Below are 14,131 nucleotides of genomic sequence, written 5' to 3' on the forward strand. Positions count from 1 at the left end.
TCCCTATTTTTCTACTTGCATTTTTTATGTGCTTTCGGACTGCTAGGTTGGCAGAAGCTGGGACAAGTAACGGGAGCTCACCTGCGGCACTAAGGATTCGAACTGCTGAACTGCCGACCTTTTGATCGACAAGCTCAGCATCTTAGCCGCTGAGCCACCGCATCCCTTGAGTGTTTACCTACCTTAAAATGTGTGAGTAGATTGTTAATCTAAACCCTGGAATGGGGTTGGCATTCTTACACAAAAGGAGATATGTTGCTGTCTTCCAGGTTAGGTTAAAGTAAGGAACCAAAAATAGATGGCAGAGGGGCAGAGAGGCACCTCCATACCTGTGGAGCTCCATAGATGTATAACACCAGAGGTTCATTTTCAGGGATGACAAACCAGCCTTTGTGCCAAGCCTTCCCTCCTTTCTCCATGTAGTGCAAGAAACTGCAGATTACACTATTCTCTGCCACCACTGAGGCTTGTTTCTGCAGGAAGAGTAGAAAAGTAGGTATTATCCACCAAGATCTCTACTTCATGTGCTACACCACAAATGCATGAAATCTAGCAATTAGAGCAGGGGTGGGGAACTATGATCATACCGTAGTTCCCCACCCCTGAATTAAAGTACACATAAGGAATCTGATTTTTCTTCCTCATCTGCTACCGCTGCTGAGTTACAGCTCACATAGTATTGACCATGCCTGTAGAGCTGCTTGGGGTTGTAGTTCATCAATGCCAGGAAGTCACAGGTTCCTCATCACTTGGCACGGATGGTAGACAACCAAGGGTCAGATTTCATTCAACCACAGATCTTATAGATACCAACCTAATCTGCCATACATAGAGACAGACAGACAGACTAGCATTTTCAAAAGTTCTTAAAGCAATCAAGTAGCATTTTGTAAATATAGAAATGGCTTATATCTATTCCAATTGGTCAGTCAAAAGCAAGACATACGTCTAAAATAACACTATGTCCAAGCATAAGGTTCTAATTGGAAAGAGTAAGAAATAGGACCAGCTAATGAGAAGCGAGCAAATGGAAGAGAAAATGACAGATGGGGAAGGGAAGGAGTTTCAGAGAGAGACACTAAGATTCCCCCAAGTTCTCTCTACTCTGTTGCCATTGCTCCTGCTGAAACTCTCTACACAAAACAAAGTTCAAGGTTACTCTCTGAAATCTTTCAAAAACATCTCAGGCAGAGGAAACAAAAAAAACCTTCAGAATTATTATTCAGTAGCTGGCATCAGTGCTTGGCCAACATCCAGAAATTTAATTAGGAAAATAACATACTAATAACATACTGTTTGGCTTTTCTGGATTTTCACAAGCCTGATACCAATACACATCTTCCCTTTTCATCCACTAATAAGCAAACATGTTTGCTCTCCATTTCAGTGATGTCCATGTCTTATGATGTTAGAATCAGGAATGAAATACAGCAGGTTCTGACAGGTTCTGGAGAACCGGTAGCGGAAATTTTGAGTAGTTTGGAGAACCGACAAATATAATCTCTGGCTGGCCCCAGAGTGGGGTGGGAATGGACATTTTGCAATATCCTTCTCCCAGGAGTGGGAAGGGAATGGGGATTTTGCAGTATCCTTCCCCTGGAGTGGGGTGGGAATGGAGATTTTGCAGTACCCTTCCCCTGCCACGCCCACCAAGCCACACCACGCCACGCCCACAGAACTGGTAGTAAAAAAAATTTGGATTTCACCACTAGTTAGAATTATGTGGAAAAGAAAACATGCACTTTCGGATCTTCTGAATTCTTTGTATATCTTTGCCAATAAAAGTTATTGGAGCTTCATGAGGATCCTACAGACATTGTATTCTTGGTGGAAAAATGTGGCAAGGAACATAAGACCAAAGAAAATTTGCATAAAGACCTGCAAGAATATGATTTAAAGAATGAAAACTATCAAAGAAATGCAGCAGATAGCTGATCCGAAGAAAAGACTTTGTACATATTTTATCTTTCATGCACAAGCTTTCCTTAGAATTCTACTCAGTTACAAAACTATTTTTGTTGTACAAGCATAAAAGGAGAACCAATGTTTGCTGAAGAGTAAGAATCCTGTTTGAAATAAAATTTGTAACATGAGGCTTAGAAGGAAGTCTCATCTTAATAAAAATAGGAAGATAAACAATCATAGCACAAATAGAGTAAAGACAGACAGTACTACTCTTACCTCCAGAATGGATTTTCGGCGTTGGGGTGTGTTGGGGTGGGGCACAGGACTGGTAGGGGAGCCATGAAGCGTGGTGTAACAGTCAGTGCAGACACGGTTTGGCCGGTTGTTGTCATACACCAAGCGGGCCCGGAACTCTGAGCATTTTCCACAGACAACCTATAGGAGACAACTTGCCTCAGTAGTGGTCGGCATTCAAGATCATCTAGAGGAAGTTTTAGAGCTCTTCCACCCTGGACCCTTCAACTGCTCTTCTCTCCCATACTCAGGCAGGCTGACAAGAAAAGGATTTCAGTCTGTTCTCCAACGTTGGAACAATGCTGGGGAACAGGTCTCACCAGACAATGATTAAGATGGCTACTTGAAGCGGATGGCTGAATTTCCAGCTGCTTCTTCTCTTGTCACTATGCTCCAGGACAGGAGTTGGATCAGTCTCCCAGATGGGTTTCCCTCTACAGATTTTAATGAGATATTTACCATAGTCTCCCAATCTAAAACAACTTGGTCTTGTGGCGAAGGTGTTACTGAGACCATCTGCTCTTTGCCCTAATTATTGGGGCAATCAGCTAATCCCTGTTTCTCCTTTACTGACACCATTTGTAGGACAAAGTGAAAACATTCTCACTGCCTTCCTTCTGTCAAATAAGAAAATTCATATAATGTATAATGTTGCCATATTCTAAATGACAATGAAGATCAACTGGAGACAAATATATTATACTTTTTTATTGACAGTTTTAAACTGTGGTTAATCTTTTAGAATTTAAAATTGTTTTTTTTTATCTGTACCGATTATTGTACTGAACATTTTCTACTTAATTTCCTTGCAATGAGTAGTCCTTGGAGATCTCTGCTTGTGCTTTTATAGTTCTATGCTGAAGAAGTGTTTTTTTATCAGGGCAACCTGGTCTACCCAAATATGGGATGGAGCAGACTGCTGCCTCTTTCGCCTTTCAGCCCCAATCCAGGAGTCTTTGCAGGCAGTCACTTTCGTGACAAACTATTTTTTGTGTTGAATTTATATTTACCGACTTTCTTTGTTGGTAAATATAAATTCAACACATCTATGCCGAATATTTGACGCTTTTGAACATATCCATTTCACAGGACCAGTAGCCCTTCCCCCAAGACCACTGAACAGTGTCTAATCCCATGGGCGGTAATGTACCAGGGGATTGCTCCATATAGAAGAGAGTTGTGTCCACCCTTGTTCTGGTACACTGATTGAAACAGATGAGACACACATTCAGCAGTACATCAAGTCAATAGTTCGGAATGTCTACAGTACTTTAGTTTAGGTGTTTGTTAGGTTGTTTTTATTGTATTTTTTGTTGTTGTGTGTATCCTAGGAGTCTGTAGGAATCATGGCAGATAGATGAATGAATGAATAGATGAATGTTGGAGGGTCCTCTCTGGGAAGAAAACAAAAGACACAGAATTTCTTTCTCCCCCTTTGCTGCTCACTTGGTTTAAGCAGGTGAACACATGTCGAAGTGGGAGGGCTTGCAAGCTCCGGGGAATGAGGTAAAGAGCGAGGCAATGCTTCATGTTATCACAAAATTGGATAAGTTGTAAACAGCTCAGAATACTCCAAATTTACTAGGTTGCCGAAGAACTCAAGGTAACATTTGGACCAACACTCTCTTCAATTTTACCCCAGAATAATAATCCTGTATAATAAGCTTGAGTTACGCGATAGTGGCTGGATGTAGGTCTCCTGTACTATGGCTGAAGTGCACACCTCTTGATGCTCACATCCCAGAACAGACAAATCAGACAGAAAAGTTTCATGGTCAGCAATAAAAAAACAAGCATCATGGGAGACGAGACCGAAGTAGCTCTTATTAACACAACTTTAATTACAAAGCTGATAGCTGTATCTTGCCTCTCTCCTCCAAGGAAGCTGGGAAGAGGGGATTAGGGTAAGGAGAGATATGAAGGGAAAATCACTCACATGGCCACAGGCCCGGCAATGATGTCTCCGTTTGGTGAGAGCGTTGAAGGGCTCTTTGCACTGCATACATAAAGTCACCTCTTTTTCCCGGATTGGCGTGGGTGCCCTTCGGCCCAACTCACAACCCTGCAATATGGGGCGGGGGCAGAGGAGGGAGGGATAGGATTAAAACAAGCCTATTCACATTAAGAAAGTCTATGCATATTTCAGTGCTCAGACGAATGGCTAATATTATATTTAAAGTTACAAAAGGGGAGGAGATGTAACACAGGCAAATATTTGTGGTTCAGAGACTAATCCAAACTCTCAGGAAACCTCATTTAAAAAAGCACAACCCTGCAGCGTCTAGCAACAGCACAAATATAACTGAAAGAATTTATAGAAAAAATACTTGGTAAAATTGCATACTCTAGAGCAGTGTTTCTCAGGCTCAGCAATTTTAAGATATGTAGACTCCAATGCCCAGCACTCCCCAGGCACTGACTGGAGAATTCTGGGAGTTGAAGTCCATTCATCTTAAAAATTGCTGAGATTGAGGAACTGAACTCTAGAGCACTGTTTCCCAATCTTGGGAATTTCCAATGTTTAGACTTGAAGTTCCAGAATTCCACAGCCAGCCTGGCCATTGAAGAAAACCGAATTGGAAGTTCACACACCTGAAAATTGCCAAGGTTGGAAAACACCCCCAGAGGAATAACCAAGAAAAGTTATAACTAAATATGCAAAATTATGAGAAATCGTGCTGATCAGCAGAAAGGTACACAGATTGCACAATACCATTTTTATTTTCACATAATTCTAATGAGCTGCTGCAGTTTTTTGCCTTTTCATTAATTTACATACTGGCTACAGCCAATACTACAAACATCTCTCAACTGAGGCACACTGACATACACATCGACACATTGCATCAGTAAATTTTTGCTTGTCTCACCCGAGATGCAGGCGCATGCCCATTCTCTCTTTCACTCTAGCTCTCCCTGACACACACAAAACTCTGACTCACTGGTGAATTAGGTGGCGTTTCATCTTCGCTGGCAAGCTGCTTGAACATTTCCAGCGTCTGTTCATGTTTCTGAATTGTAGCCTGTATCGCCTATAGATTTAATGATATATCTTTGATTACAAAATGGACGCAGGAAGAAAGAGCAGACCTGGGAAAAGAAACAAGGCCAGTCCTTTTCAGTGAAGCAAGGGTAAAACCAGATTTAATGAGTTCCTATGTACACGGTGCTCTACCCAGAGTCTGTCTGGCACATCATGGTTTATGGTGAAAGCAACAATATCTCTCTCTTGTCTCTAATTTTGTAAGAAAGGGAACAGACATAGGTGCAAGTGTAAGATTTGTCACATACTAAGGTGCATGATAACACACATGATCTTCATGGATACATGCCCAATGCTCTGGATGTGCATTGCTTGAAAGTAGTCTATACCAGCAGTCACCAACCGGTGGTCCATGGACCATTGGTGGTCCACGAGAAAATTTTGGTGGTCTGCAGAAAAATTATTTGCATTTTTTATATTGCACTAAATCAGGGGTCCTCAAACTAGGGCCCCTGGGACAGATACGTGCAATGAACGTTTGGGTTGCTGCAGAGAGTCTCCCCCTTCGGGGTCTTTTTGTGCAGGTTGGAGGGGGGCAGAAATTCCGACTTGGGGTCTGCTTCAGCCTCCTGGTGCAGGGCTTTGGGCGAAGGCTGGAGGGAAGCACTGCTGGTGGTGAAGAGCCAGAGGACCTCGTTCCAGTGGGACTGAATCATGGCCTGGACCTGGCTGACCATCTCAGCCCGCTGAGCCTCCAGGTGCCGGTACCTGGCCTTGCACTCCCGCAGGTCTTTTCTCTGCTTGGAAAGCCTATGCTCCTAGTCCTCAGTGAGGTGCTTCTGCTGAGCCTCCTTCTCGGTCAGATCCAATTTGAACTGAGCCAGCTATTTTGCCAACTCTTTCTTGTGGTGGCTGCTTAGCTCCAACAACTGCTTCATATTGGGCCCCTAAGGAGCCCGGGTAGGCAGGCAAGGAGTGGCTGGGAGGGGAGGGGCAAGCAGAGTCTGGAGAGGTGCCCCTAGACATGAGTGACATCAAGTTGGCCACACCCACCCAGTCACATGAATACCTAGTCATGCCCACCCAGCCAGTCATTAACAGATCATATTAGTGGTCCGCGGGATTTAAAATTATGAATTTAGTGGTCCTTGAGGTCCAAAAGGTTGGTGACCCCTGGTCCATACATTGCCAACACAGACCTTCAAAAAATTAATTTGAGACAGGATTATCCGACTCCCCGTTTTGATCAAAGATCCCTCCCAGTATCTGCTGGACCTAACAAACTCATCCACTCTAATATAATCTAGATCCGTGTTTCTCAACTTCAGCAACTTTAAGGTGTGTGGACTTCAACTCCCAGAATTTCCGAGCCAGCATGTTAGCTGGGAAATTCTGAGAACTGAAGTCCACACATGTTAAAATTGTTGAAATGGAAAAATATGTATCTAGAATGATACCCAGTCATGTGCTAATTAAGAGAAATCTCTCTCCCTCCCCTTCTTCTAAATTAAAATAAAAAAATCACATGGATTTGAACTTTGCAAGAAAGGTGATATAGTTGTTACAATATCTGAATTCTTCCTTTGTTTTCTTACTGGTCCGTACAAATAAGTCACCATGTGTAAATTGGGCAACTATACAAATTTGTTTAATAAATAACAAACACAGCAATATATAGCTTGAGCAGCAATATTGATTTACCTGGATCCAGTCTCGCTTCTCTTCTTCAGTCCTAAAAGAGAAAGATCATTGTTTTCCCCAAGGCATTTTATTGGGATAGCTGCAGTATAACATGGCTCATTTCAAAAAAAAAAAAAAAAAAGAAAAAAAAAAGAGTGCAGTGGTGGGATATGTGTGTGTATGCATTTTCTCCTGTGTTAATGGGAGGATTGCTCAATTAGTCTGATTTGGGATTTGATGGTGAAGGAAGAGCAAGAAGAACCAAGATGTGAGGCTAACGGAATCCCTACTAATGGGATCCAAAGGAAAACAAGCAGAAAAGGAGAATCACTGAGTCACAAAGATGAGTTGCTCAATAGAAGGCAATTTGCTTACTTCGAGAAAAGAAAAGAGGAGAGACTAAGTCTTCCACCCATACCTGGCCTGAAGCTCTAGGGATCGCTGCTTCCCTGATACAAGGAAGGTCCGAGGCACATTGAGGCTGCTGGTCTCTTTTAACTATGTAGAAGAAAAGAGGCACAAGGCTGGTTCACACAGGCAAGTGGACCTTCCTTCAGCTGCTTTGCCAAGGGCAACTCCCATTCCCAAATGAAGATTTGCACGCATGACAGCTAACTATGTGGCCCTGCTTTGGAAAAATGGCTCCCCCAATCACAATCCATTTATTTACTTAAAATGTTTTATCTCTCAATTCATTTATTTGCCATTCTAGCCTGTCTTTCCTCTAAGGAACTTGGGACAATGTACAGGTAGTCCTCAACTTACGACCACAATTGAGCTCAAAATTTCTGTGGCTAAGAGAGACAGTGGTTTAGTGAATTTTGCCTGATTTCACGACTTTTCTTGCCACAGTTATTAAGTTAATGACTGAAATTGTTAAATTGCTAACACGTGAATCTGGGTTTCCCATGGACTTTGTTGTCAGAAGGTTGCAAAAGATGATTAAATGACCCTTGGACATTACAACGGTCATAAATATGAGTCCGTTGGCAAGCGTCTGAATTTTGATCACATGATCATGAGGATGCTGCAACGGTTGTAAGTGTTGAAAAACGGTCATAAGTCACCTTTTTCAGTGCTGCTGTAACTTTGAATGGTCACTAAATGAACTGTTGTTAAATTGAGGACTACTGTACATAAGTTACCTTTAGTCTCACAAAAGCAACTTGAAGGATAGAGACTGACCAGGTTCTCCATGGAGCCCTCCATGAGGTTCAGTTTCAGTCCAACACTTTAATCACTGGCTGCACTGACTAAACCACAATGTTTTAAAAACCATTCATATTTTCTTCAAATACTAATTTAGAATATAGTTTCATTATTTCAATTGGAAAATAAAATAAAAATAGTACCCGTTATTCTGACCCATTTTATATTATTTTGTGTTTTATTACTATCTAATAAGTCAGCACTTTTTTTAAGAGGCTGAATTTCTTTTCCATTCCATTCTACCTTGTAGAACTAAAAAGTAGCAGTGAATCTACCTCTCGGTCTCTCTCAGCACTGCATGTGCTAATCAATATTTCCCCAATCTTATTCCAAAAGGGTGGATGTGAATCAAACAGTTTACTTGTTATGAATATTTATCTAATTCTCCCATAGCTTCTTCTTTCATTACCTCCATTCCTTCCACATCTATGCGAGCACGGACTCCAAATTTCTGGCCTATGAGACGTAGTTTTGGCACACAGTAAAGCAATCGGTCATTGAACTGGACCGAAAAAAAAGAAGAAAAGAAATAACAGTAAGAAGCAGAGATCTTTCCTGACAAACTCTCCAAGTTTGATAGCTAAAAACGTAAGCCAAAATAAGAGTGGGTGGAGATTCCCATCCCGTCTCTCACCAAAATCAGATAACGGTCTTGGGTGGTACCATTCTTAGCTGAAAGCTTCAGGATGTGCCCTTCCTTGATGAGTTCGTTGGTGGGATTGACTATGTCTTCCTCACCTCCAAGCAGCTCATACACTTTCAACAGTGAGTGCATTCTTTCCTAGAAGAAATGTTATAGTAAAACAGGTATTCATAGTTGCTACACAACTCTATTGTGTTGACAGAAATAATATAGTATGAACAACAGTTTCAGATATTGTTGAACTATAATTCCCTTCCAGCCTTACATCAGTAATGATCAGTTGTGGTCCACTGAGAGTTATAATTTTGGATCACCTGGAGGACCAACGGTTCCCCACCTGTGATACACTATGCAACTTGGGTAGGAAATCCAAATCCAAAACAGAACTTGGTTATAACGGTGAATAGGTGATCTGAGAGTAATAGGCAACAGGTTGAGGTAAAGGTAGGTAAAGGTTTCCCTGTCAGTCGTGTTCCAGTCTATAGCATGGTACTCATCTCTTTTTCTTGGCCAGGGTAATCAGCGTTATCTGAAGACAATTTCCCTGGTGATGTGGCCAGTATGGCTATATGCCAAAGCCGTACCAAATGCTATTAGCTTCCCATCAAAGTGGTACCTTTTAATCTGCTCGCATTTACATGCTTTCAAACTGCAAGGTGGGCAGGAGCTGGGACAAGAAACAGGAGTTCACTCCATTTGCGTGATGCTCAGGTCTTGAACCTGATCTGTCAACTGACAAGCTCAGTCAGTCAACTGACAAGTAAAAGACATCTCCCAATAGGTAAAAACCCATAGGGGAAAAAAAACCCATAGGGAAAAAAAACCCATAGAAAACACATTGTGCTTTTCAAATGAATTTTTTTATTAATTATAATTGACATAGTATCCATCTTACTTGATGTACCAGTTTTGTCAAGGTCTGAATTATAAGGAGTTTTTTTTTTTAATTAAACAAACCTGGGTTCACTCCCAGTAACTTTTGTTCATCATTATCTCATTCCTCACAGTCTTCTAAAAATAATAAGTATCTTGACCAAGGAGACCAGAATTCTGTAATTCAACACTGCCTGCAGCTGTCAAGTTTTATTTTACTTGTACGGAAGAAACTTTTCATACTTTCTGCCTGTCTAATTGAAGGCCAGATTACCCATCCTGATTCAAACAATTAAGTAGGATAAATACATTTTAAAACAATAAAAATCAAAATTTAAACAAAAAGACCCTAAAAACTTTCACATTCAGGCCCTATGTGCCAAAAAAGCAGTTCCTGTGCTGAAGGATCATACAATTTAAAAATTGTCCATTGGGAGCAAAAGGTAAGGGATATTTGGTAGCAAGCTGAATATTTATATTCAGTTCTGGTTGTGTTATTAGTCTTGAAATTGAGATGGTAAACTTTCAAGCTATAAGAATAACAGACACTAACATGGACACATAGTTTGGGGAAGAATAACGTGGTTTAAAAATGTGGATATGATTCTGAACTGCATTCCACTTTCTGGGGTACTAATAGAAAAAGATACATGTAAGTACACAAGGAGCTGAATCAGCTTGAATCCATTCCCATACACTCCTACTTCTAAGGAAAAGAAAATCCAGACAGCTGGTCTTCGATAACTATCATTCTACCCACTCTTACCATTTTGCGGATGGCTGCATTGGAGTGTTCTGCAGCAGTTGCAATAAGTTCTAGGGATTCTATGTAAGAGGAGGAGTAAAAAAAAAAGAAAGAAAAAGAATCTATATTATTTTATTGACCTTGCTCCACAGAAAATTAAACACAGGCCATACCCCAGTTTATAACCATTTTCAAACAAAAGTCATGCATACTGGGGCCTGACGGATTCCTTTCAAGTGTGCTGACTGCTAGGATGGATGGCTAGGTTAGTAGCTAGAAGCCAAGCCACTCCAGCACCTAGGAAGCGGTCCCTAAATCCCAGGTGCTGAACCAGAAGCATCCCATGCATATGACAGGTTTCCGTAATCTTTTCCAGCCCCAGGAATCCCCATTAATAAAAAAAAAAAAAAAAGCCCAAATCTGAGATCTGGAAACGTTGTAAAGTTTCTTGATATGTCTTTAATTTCATTGGAAGGGGAGAAAGAAGGAGCGCCTTTTATGAAAGCAGCCTGATGCTCACCACATTGTAGAGTGGAGAGCTGCCATTATGGCTAGCCAACATTATGAAAGACCACTGTGAGTATAATGAATTCTGAACCTGCCTTGCCTTGTTCTGCCACTTCTTTCAATTTTCAAGATGCTACTGACTCAGAGATTCAAATAGCTATGGCGGGGCAGAAGTATCTCCTTAATGACCCAGAAGTCAATAATACATTATGTCACATTCTATTTCCCCTCCCATGCTTGCTGTGGACTAGGATACTGTCTCACCCACTGCCCTGTCTTTCTCCTTACTATCATCCCTTGAGATCTGCACTCACTTTGGGCATCCTTGCAGTCAGGCGAGTCCTGGGGCAGTTTCAGGAGATAGTCCTTCAGAAGCAGCTCGTAGCGAGGGATTCTCTGGACCGGTTCCAGCATATGATGCTGCAGGGTCAGGTTCCCACATATTTCTTCCCGCTGCAACAGAGAGGGATCTCAAGAGAACTGTCTGCCTGGCAGCTCTCCAAGGGCAAAATGCCTGCCCTTGCAGAGAACTAAGACCCAGGGAACTTAAAGGCAGAATTCGCAAGGGTGAGTCAAAAATCCCAGGAGATCCATGAGCATTTGCATTTTCCCAATAAATCCTTCCAAATGCACAGATTTTGTTTGGATCTTGGGCCACAAAGTGAAACCTGGATTGTTCCATGGAATCCTCATTGCTCAGCAATGGCTTCCCAATGCACCTCCTTATTTATGCTGTACAATACTCGCAGGAAGATGGATATAGTGAAATAATAATCATCCACCCATCCACCAAGTTTTGCTTCTTTTCTTTCGGGGCACATAAGTCAAGCAAAGTTACTCCTCGGCATATAATATTCTTTCAATATTCAGGAGGAGACATGCTGGTTCCATGTTAAAATGGGAACAGGATTGTGTCCATTCCCTCGATTGTTTCAGCTATTAGATTGTGCCAGGGGTGAAATGCTCCCGGTTCAGACCGGATCACCCGATCCGGTAGCGATGGCGCCGGGTGGTTCGGAGAACTGGTAGCAAAAATCCCTGCCCCCCCCATGCACAGCTGAGCCGCGCGATCATCAGAGGCTGTTTTTTTTACTTTTAAAAGCATTTTTTCTACAACCTCTTCGGCCGAAAAAATGCTTTTAAAAGTTAAACAAAAAAAAGCCTGTGATGATCGCGGGGCTAAGCTGGGATCGTCAGAGGCTTTTCAAAGCATTTTTTTCTGCAACCCTTTTGGCCGAAGAGGCTGTAGAAAAAAAAAATGCCTATAAAAGCTTCTGGCGATCCCAGCTGAGTTGCCTGATCGTCAGAAGCTTCTAAAAGCATGTTTTTCTGCAACCTCTTCAGCCGAAGAGGTTGTAGAAAAAAAAAATGCCTTTAAAAGCCTCTGGAGATCCCAGCTGACTTGCCTTATCGTCAAGAGGCTTCTAAAAGCATTTTTTTAAAAAAATGCTTTTAAAAGTAAAAAAAAAGTTGGCCATGCCCACCCAGTCACATTACCCCCCCCCCAAGCCACACCCACAGAACCGGTAGTAACAAATTTTAGATTTCACCCCTGGAGTATGCTATTTATTTGGGGGGGGGGGGTTGGGAAGGAAGGAGAGGCACATTGTTGCCACAAAGTCTAAATAGCTTAAACGAAAACACAGGTCACCAACCTGTATTTCATGGATAATGCCCTTGAACTGTGTTGAGCGCTCCATCCAGGTGTTTACCAGTTCCATGGCACGGTCAAAGTTCTTCACATACTCGCCATACATCTTGAGAAAGGGAGCCAGCTTTTGCAGGATATCCCCAATTCGTGGGTGTTGGTCCCTGGGAAAAATAAAAATAATGAGATATAAGAGAGAAAAGAAACACAGAAACAAGGCTAACGGGAGATTCTTCATTCACAGGTTCCGTTGCACATAAAATGCTAGCTAAAATATGCTGGTTTCTTATTGTGCAGTATAACAAATTAAATCACTTTGTGAAACCACGGCTTAGTGTATTGTGTAGAACTCTACAAATGACTTTGTTCAGTACTTTCCCATCAAAGGGAAAACTTTACTACAAATTTTAACTGGAAGGTAAATTACAGTAAATAATTATTCATTAGAACTTAAGAATACTAACATTAGGGAGATTCATAATTCTCAATCCTTCTGACCTCCAAAAATAAAGATGAAAGCCTTCTGGAATTATTTTATTATAATATTTGTGATCTGTACCACAGTTAAACAAATTATTTCAAAAAGGGAGAACAACCATTTCAATTAAGGTTTAGATTTGCAAATTTGCAAATCTGTTTGCAGATTTACCGAGAACTATGACTCCCTGGGAAATATTTAAGAAAAAGGGAGACACTTGGAAGACATTTGTTCTCACTAAAACAGGAGTGTCAAACTCAAGGCCCGTGGGCCGCATCCAGCCCATGGGGTGTATAGATCTGGTCCGCGGGGCTGCCCTGGAAACAATGAAGGACCCATTCCGCTGTACCTCTGCCAGCAAAAACGGAGCTCAGGAGGCGAGCTCCACACACGGCCCTCCCGGGTTCTGTTTTCACTGGCAGAGGGCTGCAGGAGGCTGTTGCAGCCAAAAATCAGAGCCCAGGAGGACTGCATGGACTGCAGGACATCAAGCTGGTCACGGCCACTCGGCCCCCGAGGTCAAACACAACCCTCAGGGGGCCCTCAATGAAATCGAGTTTGATATACCTGAACTAGAACAAGAAGCAAAGCTAACCAGAAATGGTTTCTTTAGTATATTACCTAATCTGGTACCCCAACTTATTTCTTCAGGAGCAGAAAACAGTTTTGGTTTGGTTTACTTTTTATTTTGGGGTAAAATTACAATCCTGTTTTCTGAAAGACGTGACTAAGTGATCCCAGAATTGGACAGGTATAGCCAACTCTGTTATTTCTGTTATTCTGTTATTTATATGAATGAGGGGACAAATCCTTTTCTGGCCTCAGGTGCCTCTACTCCAAACCCCGCACAAGCATATTATAAAACAGCTTTTATTTCCTCTGCTGCAACACTGCCGCAGTACCTACAACATTACTGGTATCTAACATGTTTCCCCAAAAATAAGACCTGGTCATATTTTTTCTCTCCAAAAGAGGCATTAGGTCTTATTTTCAGGGATGTCTTCCAGTGTCTCATCTCGCTGCGGTGGCACTAATAGCCCCAGCCAGCAGGAGCTCATGTGGCTGCTGCCGGCCCACATTAATAGAAGAAATTGAGCAACAGTGAAAAAAGGCAGAAAGTTCCACCACAAATATAGCTTGTGAATCCGCAACAGGTTACATTTAAG

At 41.8% G+C, this 14,131-nt stretch overlaps 1 protein-coding gene across 1 annotated transcript in view; it reads right to left on the reverse strand.

Moving 5' to 3' along the window:
• Positions 1-14,131, reverse strand: part of FGD1 (FYVE, RhoGEF and PH domain containing 1) — a 53,662-nt gene that overhangs the window by 1,442 nt on the left and 38,089 nt on the right. Inside the window, exons 7-17 of the mRNA XM_070935143.1 lie at positions 12,495-12,651; positions 11,154-11,292; positions 10,354-10,412; positions 8,706-8,852; positions 8,481-8,573; positions 7,281-7,360; positions 6,884-6,914; positions 5,142-5,231; positions 4,136-4,261; positions 2,182-2,340; positions 330-473 (exon numbers count right to left, since the gene is read on the reverse strand). Coding sequence (XP_070791244.1) covers positions 330-473; positions 2,182-2,340; positions 4,136-4,261; positions 5,142-5,231; positions 6,884-6,914; positions 7,281-7,360; positions 8,481-8,573; positions 8,706-8,852; positions 10,354-10,412; positions 11,154-11,292; positions 12,495-12,651 — 1,225 coding nt within the window. The remainder of the gene's footprint in view (positions 1-329; positions 474-2,181; positions 2,341-4,135; positions 4,262-5,141; positions 5,232-6,883; positions 6,915-7,280; positions 7,361-8,480; positions 8,574-8,705; positions 8,853-10,353; positions 10,413-11,153; positions 11,293-12,494; positions 12,652-14,131) is intronic.

The sequence above is a fragment of the Pituophis catenifer genome, unplaced genomic scaffold (assembly GCF_029215685.1).
Source record: "Pituophis catenifer annectens isolate HBS135680 unplaced genomic scaffold, rPitCat1.0.hap2 SCAF_2, whole genome shotgun sequence".
Classification (NCBI taxonomy): domain Eukaryota; kingdom Metazoa; phylum Chordata; class Lepidosauria; order Squamata; family Colubridae; genus Pituophis; species Pituophis catenifer.